Genomic DNA, 20,546 nt, shown 5'->3' with positions numbered 1-20,546 from the left:
ACTTGCAAGTGCCAAGGCCCAAACTCCAATGCCCATGATTGTGTGTGCATTGTGTGTATGTGAGCCTAGATAGAGAGAGACAGAGGCTAGAGCTCGGGAGGGACTCAAGAGAGAGAGAGCACGCCAAAACGCAGGTGTGTGCAAAGTCCATGGCTGCCGGCAGCATTCAAGAAACGAGCATGCGCAGGCTGCAGCAATTTTCAAATTGGGGCTCTCGTTTTTTCACGTGGGGGCTCCCAGCTCAAAAACGTAGGGCAAAATCGCCTAAAAATGCCTAAAAAGAATGCATTGAAAAGTTTAAAAAAAGCGGGCAGGTCAGAAACGGTGTTTCTGCGTAGCAAAAACGGTACGCCGTTTCTGAGGGCCAGAAACGACGTTTCATGCAACTATGAAACAACAGGATGTCAAATGCTATCAGTGTGGGCGTAAAGGGCATAAAAAGCCCAATTGCCGGTACTTCAAGAAAGAGCAAGAAAGAAAGAAACAGTAGGGTAAGAAAAAGAAAGATGATAAGAAAGATGATGACAACTCTTCCTCAAAAGAAGTTGCAAAGGCAAATGTTGCATCCAGTGTGGTAATTGAAGTGTGGTCAAATTTCAGTATGAACAGCCAGCCATTCAGCAGCCATTAGCTGAAAATTCTGTCCCCTTTGATGCTGAAAATGAGCAGCAACCTATTGTGCTACAGCCAGAAGATCATGGACAGCAAATAGATGCACACAATGAAATAGGACAGCAAGAAGAACATGCTGAAAACAGATTACAGCAGCAAGAAAATGCTGAAAATCAGCCACCTAGTGATGGTGTGCACATTCCTCAGGATGTAGGTCCACTGCCTAATAATACAGATCATTGGGTAAGACGGTCTACACGTGTCAAAAGGCAGCCACAGAGGTTTCGGCCATCTTTGGATTGCATTTTGTTGACTGATGAGGGTGAGCCTTTGACATTTAAAGAGGCACAGTCATGTGAAAGCAAGAGAAAGTGGGAGCTTGCTATGCAAGAAGAGATGAAGTCTCTATATGCAAATAATGTTAGCAGTCATGTTTGTCATGCCTTGTCATCTCCTGCCTGTGAGCCTCAGTCTGAGTCAGACGAGGACTTTAGGAGCTCTGACTTGTCTATCACTTGTTTTGACGGAGGAGGTAGCTCATTCTAGAGCACTCAGTTTATTCCATTTCAGTGCATTTTCTCCTCCAGTCGGGATTTTATGTGCATTTCCCGGGGCAGTTTCTGCATTCTTCAGCTTGCCTCACCTGCCGGACATTGTCCACCCTTTCCGGGATTTTTCTGAGCATTCCTGGCATTTTTACCAGCATTAAATGCTGGTCGGATCAGCATTAAATGCTGGTCGGACATATTTATGGCCTCAAATTTCAGGTCGGCCAGTTTTTGGATTTTTTGGCTATTTATAGCCATTTCCCACTTGCCAGTCAGTTGTATTATCATCTTCCCTCCTTCTTTGGCAGGTGCACACTCTGACTCCGTCATCTTCCTCCGTCTTCGGTGCTGCCGTCATCATCAGCCTGATCTGGTGCCCTCACTGACGCTTCGGGCTGCGTGCACGGACTGATCAGTCCACAGTTTTGTATTCAGCATTCATTACAGTCAGTGCAGATTTTCTTCCTTCATTTTCTGCTGTCTCTCTCTCCTCCTCTGTGTTCGTGTTCTTCTTCCGTTGCGCACTCTCACATGGTATCATCGCCTGACTGAGAGCACGGAGGACCTAACCTTGTGGAGAGATACCTCACCCCTCTTCTGCTGCTGTCGCCTCATGCCCAAGCAACCCCACCAGGTGGCCATTCTTCTTGCGTTTGCCGCAGACGACTACTCCCGAGGCTCCCACGTCATCAAACGATCCCTCCTGCCTGCGTTTACCATCAGGCGGCCCCTCCTTCAGCTGGGCGACACATCATCAGGCTGCGTTTTCCTGATCTGGTGGTCGTTTCCACTCTTGGCGGCTCATCTCCTGCTGGCAACCCACTCCCAGGCTGCGTTTTGGTGCTGGCGGCTTCTGTTCTGGTGATCTTCATCAGCTACCTTTGCGTTTTGCAGCTCCACGTGTTTGTAGGCTATTACAGCCTGTGTTTTGGTGGTTGGTGACCAAACTGCTGGTCCTACTTCGGCTTCGGCACAGTTTTCTTTAGTGTTTGGTGTTTTGCAGATTGGAAGATGTCTTCTCATCAGTTTACAGGCTTTGATGACTCAGATGACGAGCTTTTGTCTCGACACTCATCTGAACGGAGGCGTGATTTTTATCACGAGGACCGTCGTCCGGAGTCTATTCCTCTCTCCCGTCCCCCTTCTATTCATGTATCTCGGCGACCCCCTTCCAGTGGGCCGAAGATGCAGCCTTTGGTACCCCCTGTGCAGGTACCCGTACTTCCTCAGCTGCCCAAAGAGGACCGGTTGGATGGCTTCAACTTTTCTCTATGGTCCTGCAAGGTGGAGTGTATCTTGGACTCCTTCAATCTTTGGGAGCTTGTTTATGTTCCTATTCCCCGGCCTAAGGTGGATCCCGCAGATGGGACATCTATGGATCGTGCAGCCTTATGGGATCGGCTTAATTCTAGAGTCAGATCTTTCCTCTTTCTGAGTTTGCAGGATTTTGTCCTTGTTCATGTTCATAGGTTGAAGACTGCAGCAAACGTATGGAGAAAGCTCGCGTCTCTCTATCAACAGAAGACGTTTGCCCACCGGATATCTCTCGAAAAGAAGTTGTGGATGCTCGCTATTGATGATAGTCCTTCCATGAAGGACCACATCAACAGATTACAGGATATGAGGGATGAGCTTGCATCCCTCGGTCAAACGATATCTTCTGAAGACATGGCTATGATTCTTTTGACTCAGCTGCCATCGCCTCGGTTTGATGTCTTCTACACCAGCCTTCTTACATCGAGGACCCGTGAGAAGCTTCTATGGGAGGAGCTATCCCCGCTTGTCTTGGAGCATGACGAGCGACTCAGAGAGGTCAGTGCTAGTGGATCCGACTCCACTAGATTCTTTGTTGCAGGTTCGGGAGGACAGAAGAAGAAGAAGACGAAGTCAAAGGCTAAGCAGAAGGACAGTTCTTCAGGCTCTGACTTAGATTCAGAGAGACCGAAGTGCCCACACTGTGGGAAAGGGACACATCCCGAGGAGAAATGCTGGAAGAAGTACCCTCACCTTCGTCCGGGAGCGAAGGGTGGATCTACATCGGAGCCTTCTTCTACCTCTACACCAGCTGTTACCCATGAGTCAGTGTTCCTTCATATCCATGCTTTGGAGGAGGATCCTTCTTCCGTGGCTGCAGTGTCTTCTGCGCAGCCTTGGTTAGTGGACAGTGGTGCTTCGAGTCATATGACTCCCCGAGGTGATTTGTTACAAGATCTCCGTCCATCAGAGGGTTCAGTCACTGTTAGTGACATTTTATCGGTGCCTATTAGTGGTGTTGGCACATTGCCTTTGTTCACCGACCGACCTTCGAGCTCCTTTTCACAAGCCCTACATGTTCCAGATTTGGGCCTTCCCCTCCTCTCAGTTTATGGTCTTACGAGGCTTGGCACACGAGTGATCTTCACCGAGCATGCCGTTGTTATTGAGGATTCTTTTACAGGAGCTGTCTTATCTACACGTTGGCAGGAGCGCGGGCTTTACAGGCTCCATTCCCCTTCTTTGATGCAGGGTCCTCCGAGGCATTCTATTGCTACACCTGTTCCCGCTTGTGCACCTTCTATTCCACAGGTTTCTTCCCATCCCCCACCTTCTCCTCCGTTGGTTCCCTCGTACCCCCCATCCCTTTCCGAGGGGGACGATCTCGGTGATGCGGCTGTGGATTCCCTGGCCCCTAGTGTTTTAGAGGGGGATTCCCAGGATCGTGAGGAGCTTCTTCAGCCGCAGTCTACATCGACGGACTTCATCGACCTTGGCATTCCTCTTGCCACCCCAAGATCCATTTCTCCCTTGGCCTTCAGCCACATCCAGGATCTGAGAGGGGGTGTTAGCAGTCATGTTTGTCATGCCTTGTCATCTCCTACCTGTGAGCCTCAGTCTGAGTCAGACGAGAACTTTAGGAGCTCTGACTTGTCTATCACTTGTTTTGACGGAGGAGGTAGCTCATTCTAGAGCACTCAGTTTATTGCATTTCAGTGCATTTTCTCCTCCAGTCGGGATTTTATGTGCATTTCCTGGGGCAGTTTCTGCATTCTTCAGCCTGCCTCACCTGCCGGACATTGTCCACCCTTTCCGGGATTTTTCTGAGCATTCCTGGCATTTTTACCAGCATTAAATGCTGGTCGGATCAGCATTAAATGCTGGTCGGACATATTTATGGCCTCAAATTTCAGGTCGTCCAGTTTTTGGGTTTTTTGGCTATTTATAGCCATTTCCCACTTGCCAGTCAGTTGTATTATCATCTTCCCTCCTTCTTTGGCAGGTGTACACTCCGACTCCGTCATCTTCCTCTGTCTTTGGTGCTGCCGTCATCATCAGCCTGATCTGGTGCCCTCACTGACGCTTCGGGCTGCGTGCAGGGACTGATCAGTCCACAGTTTTGTATTCAGCATTCATTACAGTCAGTGCAGATTTTCTTCCTTCATTTTCTGTTGTCTCTCTCCTCCTCTGTGTTCGTGTTCTTCTTCCATTGCGCACTCTCACAAATAACACATGGGAGCTTGTACCTTTACCCAAGGATAGGAAAGCTATTCCTAATAAATGGGTTTACAAAGTGAAATGTATTGATGGGAAGCCCAAGTATAAGGCACGGCTGGTTGCTAAGGGCTATACACAAAAGGAAGGCATCGACTTCCAGGAGGTCTTTTCACCAGTGGTGAAGATGACTACGCTCCGTGTTTTGTTTGCTCTCATTTCATCCTTGGATTTAGAGTTGGATCAGATGGATGTGAAGACTGCTTTTCTTCGTGGTAACTTGGATAAAGAGCTGTACATGAAACAGCCAGAATGATTTGCTATTCCAAGAAAAGAGCATTTGGTTTATAAGCTGAAATGCAGCTTATATGGGCTGAAACAAGCCCCTAGACAATGGTACAAAAAATTTGATACCTTTATGCTCAGCCATGGATTTAAACGCAGTCATGCAGATCACTCCTTATACACTAAAAAAGCTAATGATGGCAGCCTTATTGTGCTGGTTTTATATGTGGATGACATGCTGATTGCAGGACAGCATAAGAGTATTTTGAATGCTCTTAAAAGGCAGCTAAGTTCAGCCTTCTCTATGAAAGATTTGGGAGCAGCTGAACACATTTTGGGCATACACATTAAAAGAGACTGAGGGCAGCATTTGTTGTTTCTCTCACAGGACAAGTACATCAGCAAAGTACTTGACAGGTTTAATATGGCAGATGCTAAGCCTCTTGGTGTGCCTTTACCGCCACATACAAAGCTTAGCAAAGCTGATTGCCCTAAGGATGATGCAGCTGCTAGTGCCATTAAGGGTATACCTTATGTATCAGCTTGTGGATCTTTGATGTATGCCATGGTCGCAACTCGCCCTGACATTGCTCATGTAGTGGGAGTTGTTAGCAAATTTATGTCTAACCTTGGCAAGCCACATTGGGAAGCTGTGAAATGTATCTTCAAATACTTGAAAGGTACACAAGAAAAGTGTATATGCTATGGAAAGGGTACACTAGAGTTGTAGGGATTTTGTGATTCAGACATGGCAGGGGATCTTGACGGAAATCTACCAGTGGGTATGTTTTTACTTTGGCTGGTGGGGCTATCTCTTGGTGTTCACGATTGCAAAAAATTGTGGCACTAAGTACTACAGAGGCTGAATATATTTCAGCCACAGAAGCTTCTAAGGAAGCTATTTGGCTTAGCTGTCTAGTCAACAATTTTGGTCTTTCTTCACGTACACCAGTGCTTGGTTGTGATAGCCAGAGTGCAGTATGTCTAGCTAAGAATGCCATGTTCCATGCACGTACCAAACACATAGATGTTCAGTATCACTTTATTCGACAGGTCTTGGATGATGGTATTGTTACACTGACTAAGGTCAAAACCCAAGATAACCCTGGAGATGTTCTCACTAAGTCTCTTGCAAAGGCTCAACATACGCATTGCATTTGTTTAGTGGGAGTTGGTTAGCTTAAACGTACCACTTCGGGGCTTTAAGTGGAAGGTTGTTGGGTGTAAAGTCCCTTCGTCTCCGTGTAAAAAGACTTACGGGTGTGAACACACCCTTAATGTACCCTAACATATAAATACATTCTTTTTATTCTTTGTGTACCATCACATCGGTACACCTATCTCTGCGTTCACTCTTCCTCTAACTCTCAGCTCATCTTTGCTCTTTAGCTAATGCTTTGACCTTGCACGCCATTGCGCACTCTCACACCCTTCACACCAAAGTACCCTCGAGGAAAATTGGAATCCTCGCTTGAAAGAAGAGACGGACATGGCCATGGCTCGTTTCTTCTTTCATGATCACATTGTCAGAAGTGGAGCAGCGGTGGAAGCATAAACATGTGCTGAAATAAACTGCTGAAACACAAGACAAAAAGAGAAAAGAAAAGAACATGATATAGATGAGAACTCAGATGTATGCACGGGAAATGGAATCCATATATCTGAACACGAGACAGTCGCATATAACAGTGAGTCACTGGCTGCGTGGGCACTGGCACTGGCTCCTCTCTCCACAGAGTCTGCAGATGGTGAAGTGAAGTGACTGACTGAGGAGGAGCCACTGAGTATAAATAGGCTGAAAAAGTGGGGAACAATAATGCTGGTCGGACAGCATTAATGCTGGCCGACTGGTGCATAAAATGCTCCACTGGCATAAAATGCCACACCAGGAAAATACCTAAAATACCTAATAAAAATGCCCAGCCCAGATCAAGCTCAGACTCACACATGAGCTGACAAATACTCTGCTAACACCCTCTCTCAAATCATGGGTGATCTGATACAATACAATAGGACAATGAAAAGGGATCAGAAACTATACAACATAGAACCACCAAGTAGAACCATGGATACCCAAGCAGTGGGTGATCAAGCCACCACCAAGGTGCCTCGGAGAGAACCTAATGTCGATGTCGATCGTACCAAACACCTGAAAATAGAGAAAATCATAGAATGTCTCTGTGTCCTTCATCAATGTCTCGCAGGAGCATACAAGACCATCCTGTCAAAAATGCCCCTGAACATAGGTGACCATGGATTCCCCGCCTTTGGCCAGACCGCCAAAGTGTCCCCTCATGTGAGCTCCAGACGAAAGCCTACCGCTCTCTGTCAGATAACCAACTCATCATGAACCTGGATGCCAATCCCAGCTCCAGGATTTGATTCCGCCAGACTGAAGTCGATGCGTCAGGGACGTCCCTCTCTGGAACCTGTGCATCTGTATAAAAGTATAGATGAGGCGCGGCTGCCCCATCTGAACACCCGCTCACACTCCCTCTCTGGCACAAGAGAGTCGTGAGGGATGACCTCATCACCACCACTAGAAAGCAGCCGAGGAAGGGGCCACCAAGCCCTTCCCGCGATCCGAAGAAGAGGATCCCTTCCGCGCCTTGGACTTCACCTTGGTCGGAGGATCGGAGTCGGAGTTTGATGAAGGAGAGGACTCATCGGTAGAGTCAACATCCCGCTTCATCTTCTGCTCCTCCTTCCTGGAAGCCGCTAACGTCTTACAGTCCTTCCGCAAATGTCCCTTCTTGCCACAGTGGTAACACTGGGCCTTCGACTTCTTCTTCCCGTCACCCCTCTCTGAAGCTACATAAGCCTCGCCTCCATAATGTGCCGGAAGCCGCCCCTGTAATCTCAAGGATGTCTCATGCTCAAGAAGCATCGAGGTCATATGTGTAAAACTGACAGGAGTCGATCATGTCTGCGCCCGCAAAGCATTGGCCACTCCATCAAACTCCGGGGGGCTTGTAGAGGACCGTCCCGACGAGATGCACCTCGGGAAGAGCAGATTGCATGTGCCGAAGCTGGTCCTGTACCTGCGTAACACGAAGAAGAAAAGACTGAATAGTATCTTTCGGCTCAAACTTCATCTGCTGGAGCTGGCCATAAAGTGTGACTGCCTGCATGGTGGAAGGTGCCTCGTACATCTGCTGCAACTTCTGGCATACTTCAGGAGATGTCCTACAGGAGGTAACCGCCGGTAAGACCGCTTTAGAAATACACCGAAGCAACGCCGAGTAAGCACAGGCATCGTCCGAGTCCCATGTGAGCACCGCTTCCTCATGGTTGTCCTCATCAAAGTCTTCAGGAAGAGGAAAAGGACGGAGAGGTCGAGCAATAGCTCCACAGACGATGTACCATAACCGCTTCTGCACAAACCAAGCTTTCATGATAGCACTCCATGTGAGATAATCAGGTCCATGTAACTTATCATCAGTGGAAGTGCACGGAGGGGCCATATGGAGAGGATAAGAAGAGAAGTAGAAAAGAGATGGAATTTAGAGAGGAAACACAGCCAAAACACAAGCACAAACTGCAGAAAATGAGAGTTCACATGCAATATAACCCAAAATTTGATCAATAGAAGACAAAATCTGCGGTAGAAAGTCAAAAAATCAGTCAAAAACTGCCAAAAACAGCAAAAACGGCCTGAATTAACAGTCACCCAGCCACGAGAGATGCTGAATCAGCAAAACGCAGACTGTAAACTGGAGAAAAACAGGTAGAAAACTGTCGCCAGCAGCTGCAGATGAAAAACGCAGGCAGTAGAGGGTGCATAGGCAGCAGGCGATGGCAAAACTGCAAAAAACGCAGGCTGAAAACAGCCCCAAAACAGGTCGCCTGGCTGCGACAGCAGTCGTCTGATCAGCAGGGGTACAAAACAGTCCTGAAATCAGCAATAAAACACAGCAGAAACACACATCCTAAAAACTGATACCATGTCAGAAGTGGAGTAGCGGTGGAAGCATAAACATGTGCTGAAATAAACTGCTGAAACACAAGACAAAAAGAGAAAAGAAAAGAACACGATACAGATGAGAACTCAGATGTATGCACGGGAAATGGAATCCATATATCTGAACACGAGACAGTCGCATACAATAGTGAGTCACTAGCTGCGTGGGCACTGGCACTGGCTCCTCTCTCCACAAAGTCTGCAGATGGTGAAGTGAAGTGACTGACTGAGGAGGAGCCACTGAGTATAAATAGGCTGAAAAAGAGGGGAGCAATAATGCTGGTCGGACAGCATTAATGCTGGCCGACTGGTGCATAAAATGCTCCACTGGCATAAAATGCCACACCAGGAAAATACCTAAAATACCTAATAAAAATGCCCAGCCCAGATCAAGCTCAGACTCACACATGAGCTGACAAATACTCTGCTAACACACATTGCTTTCCGTGCAGCTCAATGAGTTTCTAGTGTCAAGTGAGAAATGATAAATTGTTATGTTCATTTAACATTATTATTTATCATCATATTGATTCTTAACATGCTCTCTTTGATTTATGAACATTGAATAGGTCTCCATACTTTAGAGCCATAGTTACGAAGATTGGGGAATATGGTTCTTCCTATGTTCCCCCCTCTTCGGAAACCCTTCGCACCACCCTTCTCGAAAAGGAGAAGAGAAGTGTTGAGGCTGTTGCGGCAAATATGAAGGAGCTATGGGCCAATAATGGTGTCACACTTCTAGTGGATGGATGGAGTGACACCCGCAAGCGGTCTATTCATGGAGTGGTGGCCTACTCTCGTGGAGAGATGTATTTTGTCGACTCACATGACGCCTCCGGCTCTCCGGGAAGTCCGCCAATGTGCTTGCTGCAGAGTGGGCAACAGCTTTAGAAACCATGGGAGCAGAGAATGTGGTGACCATTTGTGCAGATGGCGAACTGGCAAATCGAGCAGCAGGGAATATACTTCAAGCCACATATCCTCAAATCACCGTCTCTTTTTGCATGGCCCATTGTCTTAACAATCTCATCAAAGAGGGCCCTACCATGGATAGCTCTTGTCATGGATGAAGCCAACAAAATTGTCACCTTTATCCTCAATCATGGGAGGATTTGTCATGACTTTACCAAGAGGTCAAACCTCTCCCTCCTCAAATATTCAGAGACACGGTTTGCTTTCAACTTTCTCATGTTAGGCCGCTTGTCCACATGTAGCGGGGCATTACGGGGACTCTTCCTTAGTGATGAGTTTTCTAGCATGCCAAAGGCTTCCACAGCAAGGGGGCAAGAGTACAAAGCACGAGCAAATGACACGGCATGATGGAAAAGTGTAAAGCGCATTGACACCATGATCAAACCAATCATGGACCTCTTGAGGGTTGTCGATGGCATGTTGCCATGCATCGACAAGGTATATGAGGCCATGGATTGGATGATAGAGCACCTCAAGGTTTATGTTCCTGATGAGGACTACGATGAGATCAAATCCATGTGTGTGACAAGGTGGGATGCCTACTACTCCCCTCTCCATGCAGCAGCCTACATGGTGGATTCCGAATTTCAAGGTTGCAAGCAGGAAAAGGACAGAGAGGTTAAGCAATGGCTTCAGGATTATCTTGGATCGTCTAGTGCCAGACGCAGGTATCAAGCGCAAAATCAGAGATCAATTGCAATTATATCGTGAGAAGAGGGGTAGTTATGGATTGCCAGATGCACAGACGAATCACTTCAAGATCGGATCAGCACTTTGGTGGGAGGATTATGGTGCAGATGGTCCAGAGTTGCAACGATTTGCCATCCGCATTCTCTCACAGTGTTGTAGCTCCAGTTGCTTGGAGCAACTTTGGTTAGTGTATAGCCACATCGCCTCTAAGAAGAGGAACTGCCTTGGAGTGCATCGTGCCAATGATTTGGTCTTTGTGAGTTCCAACTTGCGAATGCTTTGCAAAGGCATGGTGAAGAAAGCAGATTCATTCACCAAATGGGACAGGCACAACAATATCTAGAGATTGACCCACTTCACACAGCTGAGATTTTGGAGGACCTTGAGGGCATAGGTGAGGAGGAGCCACAGGCTATCGAGGACTTCACAGAGTCCGTGGAGATTCTGCTTCATCCCACTGTCCGACCCACTACTTAGTCTCGACTCTCGACTCTCTAGAGCACTCTAGACTCTTGAGTCTTACGATTTACCCTCATACTTAGCATTTGCCATTATGTCATGTGGCATTTTGACATTTTGCATTTATTTTTGGCTTTAGTATTTACACTCTCCTCCCATCTTCTATGTACATTTGTCATTGTAGTTTGAGCCTCGGCTCTTGACTCTTGAGTGACGAGTGGTCATGAGTCGTTTGGATTTCCTAATATGATGCTCTATTTTCTTCTATTTGATGATCATAACATATGCTGTTGTCCATGGAACTAGATGTAAACCATTGAAAACTAAGCATAATCTGATCATACACTAATCACTTGCTGATCTGAGAACTGATCACAAACTGCGGCAAATGTGACCCCAAGCTGATCACAAACTCATTGCAAAACCTGACCAGCAATCAATGCTAAAACTGATCCAAAAAGTGACCATAAACGGTTCTCAAGCTGATCAAAAACTGAGCTGAATACCACTGAATATTAATGATCATACGCTGAAAACCAACATTCGATAATCAGCCCTTGATGATCATTAACTGATGCTACATCAAGCATAACCAATGCCATACCAAGCATAACTGATTACACATCGAGCATAACGGATGCAAATGTACAGTTTCAAAGCTGCAGTGAAAACCATACCGATTTGCATACCAAACATAGTGACTAGTACACTCAATAGTGATCTCCTCGCAAACATATTGTTCAACTACAGTACCCTGAATGTATGCTGAATACATCCGAGATCCACTACATACGAGAGCTGTCCATAACTGGAGGAGTGGAAGTACTATCTCCCCCTTGGCCATCAGGCAATACTCCGAACCCTTGCTCTACTGAACCTGACCGGAGCCCGAACTAAAGTCGGCTCTAACTGAAAGGCATATAGGTAAAGCTGCAACAACTGAGGATGGTCTGCCAAGTCATCCTCTTCCATCCATTTGGCATCCATTGGTGAATAATTCTAAAACTTCACCACGTACCTCTTGGAAACTTTACCTTTGACCTTTCTTTCCTTGTGTGCTAAATCTACTCAGGTACCAAAATCTCATCTAGCTCCTTAACCTCAAGTTGAATTTCAGCAGATACATCCTCTGGCACATCTCCATGAAAAGGTCCAAGCAAGCTCACACAAAAGGCATTGTGTATCCGCCAATATGGAGGTAATTTCAGCCGATATGCCACATCGCTGATCTTCTCCAATATCACAGTCTAGAAGCCGAAACCATAACTAGCATTAACTTGTTCTTCACACCCTTCGGTAGAGAGTTTTACCCTGAGAGGGGTGGACAATATTGGTTACATGTCTTGAATGTAGCATGCTAGGGACCAAATGAGAATGTACATGCCTATGCCAAGAAACTAAAGCAAGTTCTTCACAAACTTGATACTTATATTCCCATTCCACTAGTTGCATAGTTGCAATATTTCCTACATGGATTAGATTTCAACATCCACGTGCAGCAGTTGAGTAGTGTCGCTTTGGTCGAATTGACACTGTTATTACCCAAGCAGAAGGAGTAGAGTCACGCTTGCAAGCAGCTTATGTAGCAAGGGTAAATTGGAATGGCAAAAATTTGGCACTGACCAACGGGAGTCAAGGGGCCACCCCATGTCAAATTTCTCTCTTTCTCTCACCCTCTCCCTCTCCCTCTCATTTTCATTCTCTCCCTCTCTCATTTCCTTCCCCTCCCTCTCCCTCTCCCTCTCTTTCTCTTTTTCTCCCTCTCCCTCTCTATCTCTCTTTCTCTCTCATTTCCTAAACAAGCAAAAAATAAAGTGATTTAAACATCCTCCAAGCAAAAGGGAGAGGGAGAGATACAATGCACTCTCCCTCTCTTTCTCTTTCACCTGGAAGGGCCCATAGTATCTCATACTCAACATTGGATACAATCTTTCTCTTCCTTTCATCTTTTTCAGCCTTGCCTTTTCAAAATGCAGCAATACATAATCACCCTCTACAAACTGCAAAAGCATGTCTGTGGCGATCAGCTGCCCTCTTTTGCTTATCCTATGATCTTTGAAGTGCATACTTAACCTTCTGATAAGCTACATCCATGCTTTCCACAGAGCGATCAAACTCAAAGATCGTATCTTTTATGTACAAAATAGGGGGGTACTTTCTTACCATCCTCTACTACCTCAAAAGATCTAACACTATGGAATTTGCTTCCTCAAACTGACCATCTGTTTGTGGATGGAAGGATGATGAGAATTTCAGCGTGGTACCCATATTCTCAAACAAGCCCTTCCAAAATAAACTAGTCATCCGGGAGTCTCAATCACTAATGATCGACTCTGGCATACCATAATACTTAAAGATGTGCTGCAAAAACAATCCTGCCATATGATCAACCTTAATTTTCTTTCTCACTGGAATGAAATGGGCTTGTTTGCTAAACTTGCAAATGATAGTCCATATCCCATCATTCCCTGTAGGTGTCTTAGGAAGCTCAAAAATAAAGTCCATTGCAATGCTTTGCCAAGGCCGATCTAGAATAGGCAAGGGCTATAATAAACCCGGCAACTTTTGCCTATCATGCTTTTTCTTCTGGCATACGATGCATGTCTTAACAAACTGTTCTACATCATATCCAAAGCTGGCCAACAAAAGAAATGCTCCACTGCCTTGACACTGGCATCAATACCTCTATGTTCTGCATACGGAGGAGCATGACTTTCAATGATAACTCTAGGCCTTAACTGCTTTGTAACACACAGTCATCCATGCATCATCAGAAATCTATCTCTTACACAAAGTGTCCATGCCTTTGGCCATTGCAAAGCTAATCATAAACATTAGCAAAGTTCGAATCAGCAACATATTGCTCTTTCATGGCATCCAACTCAATGTGATAAACTATATTGACAGTCGATAACTGAGGTTTACGTGACAGTGCATCACTTTTTCCACTCTTGCTCTGCGATGTGTTCCTCTTTCCAACCCTATTTTTCAGATCTGCCCCAATTTTCAGCTTTATTTTCAGATTTACCCTTTTTCTCAGTCTTCGCCTCTTTGACATGTGACTTGGCATCATCATCGTGGAATCCTGCATCCTTCCACGCAGCAATGTGTCAACTGTAGTAGCATTTTCTATAAGCTGCGACATGTTGGAAACGGTGGACTTAATGCAAAAATCCTTGATTTCTTTGGCAAACCACAAATATACTTCTCAAACTGCTCATGGAGGGATACTATGTGATAAGAAGTAACTAGCAACAATGCATCCCAAAACTTCTTATTATATTGATCCAAGTTCTTGCAATCTTTGGAATTCAATTGATTTCAAGTTGACATAATGTCTACTTCAAAGGTACTTGTCGACCAATTTGAAATAAACATTTGCTTGAACTGGACCCAAGTGGTAGGTGACTTCCCTTGAATAAGGAGTGTAGACCACCACTGCAATGCATTTCCCGTCAAAAATGTGGTTGCCTTATGTATCTTAGATGCCTCTGTGAAGTTGCCTTCAAAATAGACTACATCAAACTGCTGAATAAAAACAAGTGCTTTCAACCTATCTTGTGCACCACTGAAAGACTCAAACTTCACACTTTTGCCACCTTCATCATAGTCCTTCAACGGACCTATGGGAGTCAAGTTATATCATAAATGGACTACTACAAAAAGGGTGCATTGGCTGTATTTGCATAAAAACCAGCACTCTCTAAAGCATCTACATGACCAGCACCAAATCCTTGTGCTCCAACAGTCCCTAGGGGTGCCGATACATATCCATATGGCCCGCTTTGTGCCCCAAGCATCATACTTATGCTACCATACATGGGATTAGGCATTCCACTTGCATTACCCAGATACATTGGGTGTTGTGAGCCATGCATTGACTGCTGTATACCATAGGGATTTGTGCCATACATTCCCGTATGCGGTTCCAACCATACCATGAAAAATGGTACCACCACCAAAGTATCCTTGCCATCCCATGCTTGCATGTGCATGATTGCCTTGCTGCCCATGTTCCCATGGATTGGCACTACCAAGTTGGCCATGCATTTACACTTGCTGCCCCATGGATACCAACTGTTTGTGCTCTTTAGGCATTTTGGGCTCTTCTAAAGAACGCTTAGGCATTTCTTTCCGTTCTTGTAGCTGTCCCGAAGCTGTGGAAGGTGTCTTCTTCTCTTTGCCTTTGCTATCCTTCTTTGGGGCGTTCAAGAATCGAGTAAACCGGGGATTCTTTGCCAATTCAGTAAAAAGATTTGTTATTGTATGCATTCGATCCTTGAAGCTATCATCAAATTCTTCAGCCCCTTGCTAGTCATCAGCCTCTCAATGCATTGAAGTACCAACATTTGGGTCATTTCCCATATTTTCAGCATGCTGTCCATGCTAAGAACCATACCCAACATCAATCATTGCATTTCCCCCTTCACCATGTGATTGACCAAGGAGTGATGCATCCTCTCCACTTGATCCCGTACCACCATCTGAAGACATGCTTGCTGTAATTCACTGCTGAGAACAATTACAGCAATAATGCAATAGTCCCAAGTCGCAACCAAGTACCACGGGCCCACCAATTCAAAGGATTTCATGATATCCCGTCGATGGAGCCATGAAACCAGCCTTCCTTCCATGGATGGGTGGTAAATCCCTGATTACAACTTAATTACAACAGCAAATAATTAATGCACATCTGAAAATACAAATTTACCTACTGATCTTGGAAAATGCACACCCGATTGGCCCCAAAATTGGCGCCGCTTTGGTATTTCTTTGGCTTTATTGAAAAAGAAGAGGATTTACAATGGGATTCTCCCAATCCCTTTCGGTATTTCAACTCCCCTTGCTATCCAAAGTGACCAACAAGTCTTCAATCTATTTTGCCCCTTGATTCCGGCACTTAATTGGCCTTCACCCACTTCATAGACGATGGAAATGCCCCGAATTCAATGGCTGGCTAGTCCTCCACCTGAATTCAGCTGAAATTCACCTTCAGCCTTGTTGAATCCAAGTCTTGGAGCTTCCAATTTCTAGCTCACTTCCCAATGCTGCTACTAAACCCTAATTTCTACTATAAATTAGGGTTTACAACAGAGAAATTTGCAATTTCTCAACCTCCAAGGGTCCAAATGCTGAGATCTAAGCAAGGCTGTGAAATGGTTGGGAGATGAGAGGGAAAGCTGTAGAGAGAGAAAATTCAGAGTTTTGTCACGAAAAATGACTGAAAATCAGTCAAGTGCAGCTCCTGCCCTGCCACAACAGCATGTAGATGCAAAAAACTGAAGAAAATCAGTCATTTACTGCTGCTGCCCTGCCTCAACAACCTGTAGATGCTGTCTCCTCCTGTTGATTGGTCTTCTTTTGTCCCTGGCTACCTCAAAAGGTCCTCCAATGGCTGCAAATCAAACCAGCAGCCTCTCCTCCCTCTCTCTTCTTTTGTCCCTGGCTACCTCAAAAGGTCCTCCAATGGCTGCAAATTAAACCAGCAGCCTCTCCTCCCTCTCTCTTGCAGGCTGAATTTATAAAAATGCCTCTCCAACCTCTAAAGACGTTTTTCAGTCTTGCATGGGCATTTTTGACAAGTGGCAACCTTCCCAAATGGTTTTTCTAGCATTTTCTATAATTAAATATTAATTTTCAATCTTTAAATACTGAAAATTAATCTAATGATTATTTTGGTGCCCTAAAAAATAATTTAACTGGCCAATAATTAAATTCATAGGCAACTTCCATTCCCGAGTATCTCTGCGCTATCTTTAACCATCAGGTTGGTGTTAGGTACCATTAAACACCACTTCTCTAGTGTCACCAACAACTGACACTTATGGCCAAATGGATGACCTAGGTCAACAACTGGCACTAGTTACCACTAAGTACCTGTGCGGCATAACTTATAGCAACTTTTACCTTCGACATTCCGTGATGTCCTGGAGTCCCGAACTCATAAATTTACTTTAACCCCAATTGCACCTCACATATGCATCATTTACTTAATCATGTGATAAAAATTAATCCACATATTAAGTGAGGTTTCAAAAATACATGTTCTCATGACAGCCCTCCCCCTTGAAATCCTTGCAATCGTCCTCAATTACACTACCAAATGAATCAAAAGCAAAGTACTACATTGGAATTTTCATAGGGCATCATAGTCAACACAACATTGTACATTGTTGTTCAACCATTCCATACGCCCAACATATGCTGAAAATTACTAGCCAACATAACATAACATAAGACTCACAAAGAATCTCAAAAACATTGCGAGATTATCATGTGACATGTCCATTTCTCATGAGCTCAACTCATCTAGCAAAACCAAACCATAGCATAGCATAACCAAGCACCAACATCGAAGGCCCTGCCATCCACTCAATATACCCTCGGTCTCCAACAACGCAATCATTGTCAAGCTCCTCAACCACTACCAATCAACACAAGTCCCCATCATCCACTTAGGCAACCACCGTTCGAAGCACCAAACCCTCAACAACAAAGCCCCCCAAGTGCCATGGGACTAACACTCGCTTAGGAGGGAGGTAATGTTAACCCCAACTCGAGATGGAAGCAAAAGAAGTGAAAAGCGGATGAAGTGAAAGAAGCAAGATGGAGAACAAGCAAAGGCGCAAGGGGGCCTCTAAAATCAAGTTAAAGACAAAAGCGCATTTTTAAATGAAAGGCGTCCCAAAACTTTTGTAAAAGAGCGCCAGGCTTCCTCTTGTGCGAATTATAAAAGGATAGACGAGCATAGGCTAAAGAAATAGACCAAGTAGAAGGGAATGGAAAAGGGGACCTTGCCACAATGGCCGGTCACGTAAAAAAAGGGATGGGTATCCATGGGATTTTAGGGCATATATATGAAGTTCAAAAAGTAAATGAGAGCTCATTCTTTGGTGTATAGCAACAAGAGACTCTTCTTCTTCTCTCCTCTTCTTTTTACTTGCTTGTGTATATTTAAGAGAGTGTGTGAGTGTAAGGAAGTGAGCTTGTGTGTGCTTGAGAGAGAGAGTGTGAGAGTGTGAGGGTGAGGAATCAAGGAGGTGAAGCTCTCCCCATCTCCTCTCTTCTTCTTCTCTTCTATTCTCTTCTCTTCTCTCATACGCGGCTATGGAAGATGGAGCTTGGAGATGGAGGCTTGAGGATGCTTGAGCTTGCATCAAGAATCGTGGAGCTACCGGTGTGCTTGAGGGAGGAGGTAACTCATTCAGGCATCAAGGTAAGCTCACTACACCCCGATAGGATCAAAGGCGCGTCAACTAGGAGAGAGATAGTCATAGATGCTCACTTGAAACGCTTGAAAGAATAAGTGGTCCATGGGTCTTGGCGGTTGAGCGTGAGCTCCCTCTACATTGTCATTTCCTCATTACTTACCTACTGTGAATCCCCTATTGTAGAGACTGTGGATTCAACAACTTTATGAAATTGGCTCAATGACTAGAACTTGCTCTTTTCTCTTCTTGAGTTGTACAAATTATGTTGGTATGACTACAAGGATTAACCTTGCTAGTACTATCTATCCCTTTCAGCTTCTGAATACCCCTTCTCCTAAGACTCTGATCTACACTTAATAGTAAATAGTGTTGGAAAAAATCCACCCTTGCTAGGAGTTTACCCATCATAGTGTTCCCTGATCTCTCACACACACTCTTTGACCAAAAATCCCACACACATGCATCAAAGCTTATTAATCTGAAAAGGTTGACATAAGGATGCCAAATCTTGACTTTACCTTCTACCAATGCACACAATAAACAACTTTAGGGACTTTAAGTTTATAATGGTCATCTAATGATGTTAATCTCACAGTCTTCATAAACAAGGAATCAGAAACTTTCTACCTTTTGTAAACAACCTTAAAGCCTCGCCATTCTACAAAGTTGCAAAGCTTTGGTCCCCTTGTTAAAATCAATCCACTTAGCTCACGAATGATCTACAGCGCAAAACCAAGTTTTCGATCATCGAGCTAAGGCACATGAAGGTTCATATCAAACGATGTAAATCAAGGAATATCACAGCAGAATGACATCTTGTTGCACAGAACTTACCTTTGTTCTTTCCTTTTGACTATAAGGAGAATACCACTTCGTGAGGCGTACTTTGCCTTGACGACTGATCAGCACTACAAAGTGAATCTGCATGTAGAACATTAATCTATGATGGAATAAATTGAGTGTTCAGATGGACAAAGGCTGTCCAGTTATAGAGACAAGCACGATAAGTCGTAAACATGTTTTAGCATGCAAATCTTAGATATTCCTAACATCACTAAGGATTGAGCAAACAAAATCTAAGCAGATCAGTGGAGCATTGGCCGTTAGGCTTCACAAACATAGAACTCCTTTACAATGGTTAAAGTAATGCAGTAAGCTTCGAAGCCACTCTTGAACTACAAAAGCCATATGCTGCAACTTGCGGTGGACAAAGTGAATGCCTACAACCTTCAGGCTTGCTAACCAAATACAATGCAGTACTCAGAATCGCAAGCACGACAGTCCACATGAAACATTGAAAGCGAGGCAATTACGTCAGTGTTCACAGAAACTTTTGGTTGAGGTTTCTGTTCGGGAGATCACGAAGCATTCGCACACATTCAAACCGCCTGAGGGAAAAAATCAGCCTGCGCATGTTTCAATAAGCAGAAGCAGGAGAAAACTGGACATGCTGAAACGCCAGATACGCGATCAGAAATGGTACGCATCCACCATAGATTCGCACCTAATCCTGACCTAATTGACGGATCCTCCAGGTCCTTAAACAACAAAAACGCAACTGGCTCTGGGGGAAAGGGGGGGAACCACAGAGATCGCATAGAAGACATAGATTCAGAAGATCCGCCGAAGAAAAACAGACATAGATTGCGATCAATGCAGAGAGTGCTAACCATGGTGAGGAGCCCCGAACGTCCTGTCCTCCTTGCTGGTCTTCTACAAGACCAGAATGAAAAGTCGCCCAAGCAAAGAAAGACAGAAGCTTCCGCCACGTCGGATAACACGTGGCTCCAGACAGATGTGAGGGTCAGTTAGAACCCCGACAATGTGATGCTGGGCGCTCCGGCGTCTGAAAACCCGCCGACCCCTCGCCCTTGCCCGTTCACACAGCCCCGAACCTCCAAATGGTTTCCAAACTTATCCCCTCTATCTTTTTCCTTTTTTCCTCCTCCTTAATTAAATATTTTTTAAGGTTTTTTTTTACTTTTACTTTTATTAAATATTTTTAAGCTATTTTTTAATTTTAATATGTTTGATATGGTTTTTCACATACTTTGAGAGAGAAGGGAGAATAGAGAGAGGAAATATAAAATTTAAAAGAGAGAGAAAGAGAGAATTAAAAAGATAGAAAAGCAAAAGAGGAAGAGAGGGGGGAGAAGAAAATGAGATAGAGAGGGAAGAATAAGCAGGAAAAAATGAGAAAAGAGGAGAGGGAGAGAGAGAGAGAAAAAAGAAAGAGAGGGGGAGAAGAAAAGGGGAGAGAGAGAGAATTTTATGTTTCATGTGGGAGAGAGAATCAAGAGAAAATAATCTAAAATGAGAGAAGAAAAAGAAGAGAGGGGA

The 20,546-nt window shown here is 44.8% G+C and overlaps 1 protein-coding gene and 1 pseudogene across 2 annotated transcripts in view; one reads left to right on the top strand and one right to left on the bottom strand.

Moving 5' to 3' along the window:
• LOC148010044 (AP-1 complex subunit sigma-1) overlaps positions 1 to 20,039 on the bottom strand; it is a 50,893-nt gene extending 30,854 nt beyond the window's left edge. Inside the window, exons 1-3 of one of the 2 annotated variants that reach the window (XM_087673148.1) lie at positions 19,877 to 20,039; positions 19,041 to 19,127; positions 18,834 to 18,925 (exon numbers count right to left, since the gene is read on the bottom strand). In XM_087673148.1, the coding sequence (XP_087529274.1) occupies positions 18,834 to 18,925; positions 19,041 to 19,127; positions 19,877 to 19,879 (182 nt within the window). In that variant the 5' untranslated portion in view covers positions 19,880 to 20,039. Of the gene's footprint in view, positions 1 to 18,833; positions 18,926 to 19,040; positions 19,158 to 19,876 lie in introns of those variants that run through there. The other variant, XM_087673147.1, reaches the window with a different exon arrangement.
• LOC148010045 (uncharacterized) lies at positions 150 to 11,013 on the top strand (annotated as a pseudogene).
• Positions 20,040 to 20,546: the final 507 nt, after the last annotated feature.

The sequence above is a fragment of the Lygodium microphyllum genome, chromosome 30 (genome assembly GCF_053477565.2).
Source record: "Lygodium microphyllum isolate KBCC chromosome 30, Lygodium_microphyllum_v1.1.10, whole genome shotgun sequence".
NCBI classification, from domain to species: Eukaryota; Viridiplantae; Streptophyta; class Polypodiopsida; order Schizaeales; family Lygodiaceae; genus Lygodium; species Lygodium microphyllum.
This window is presented reverse-complemented; position numbering and strand designations above follow the sequence as displayed.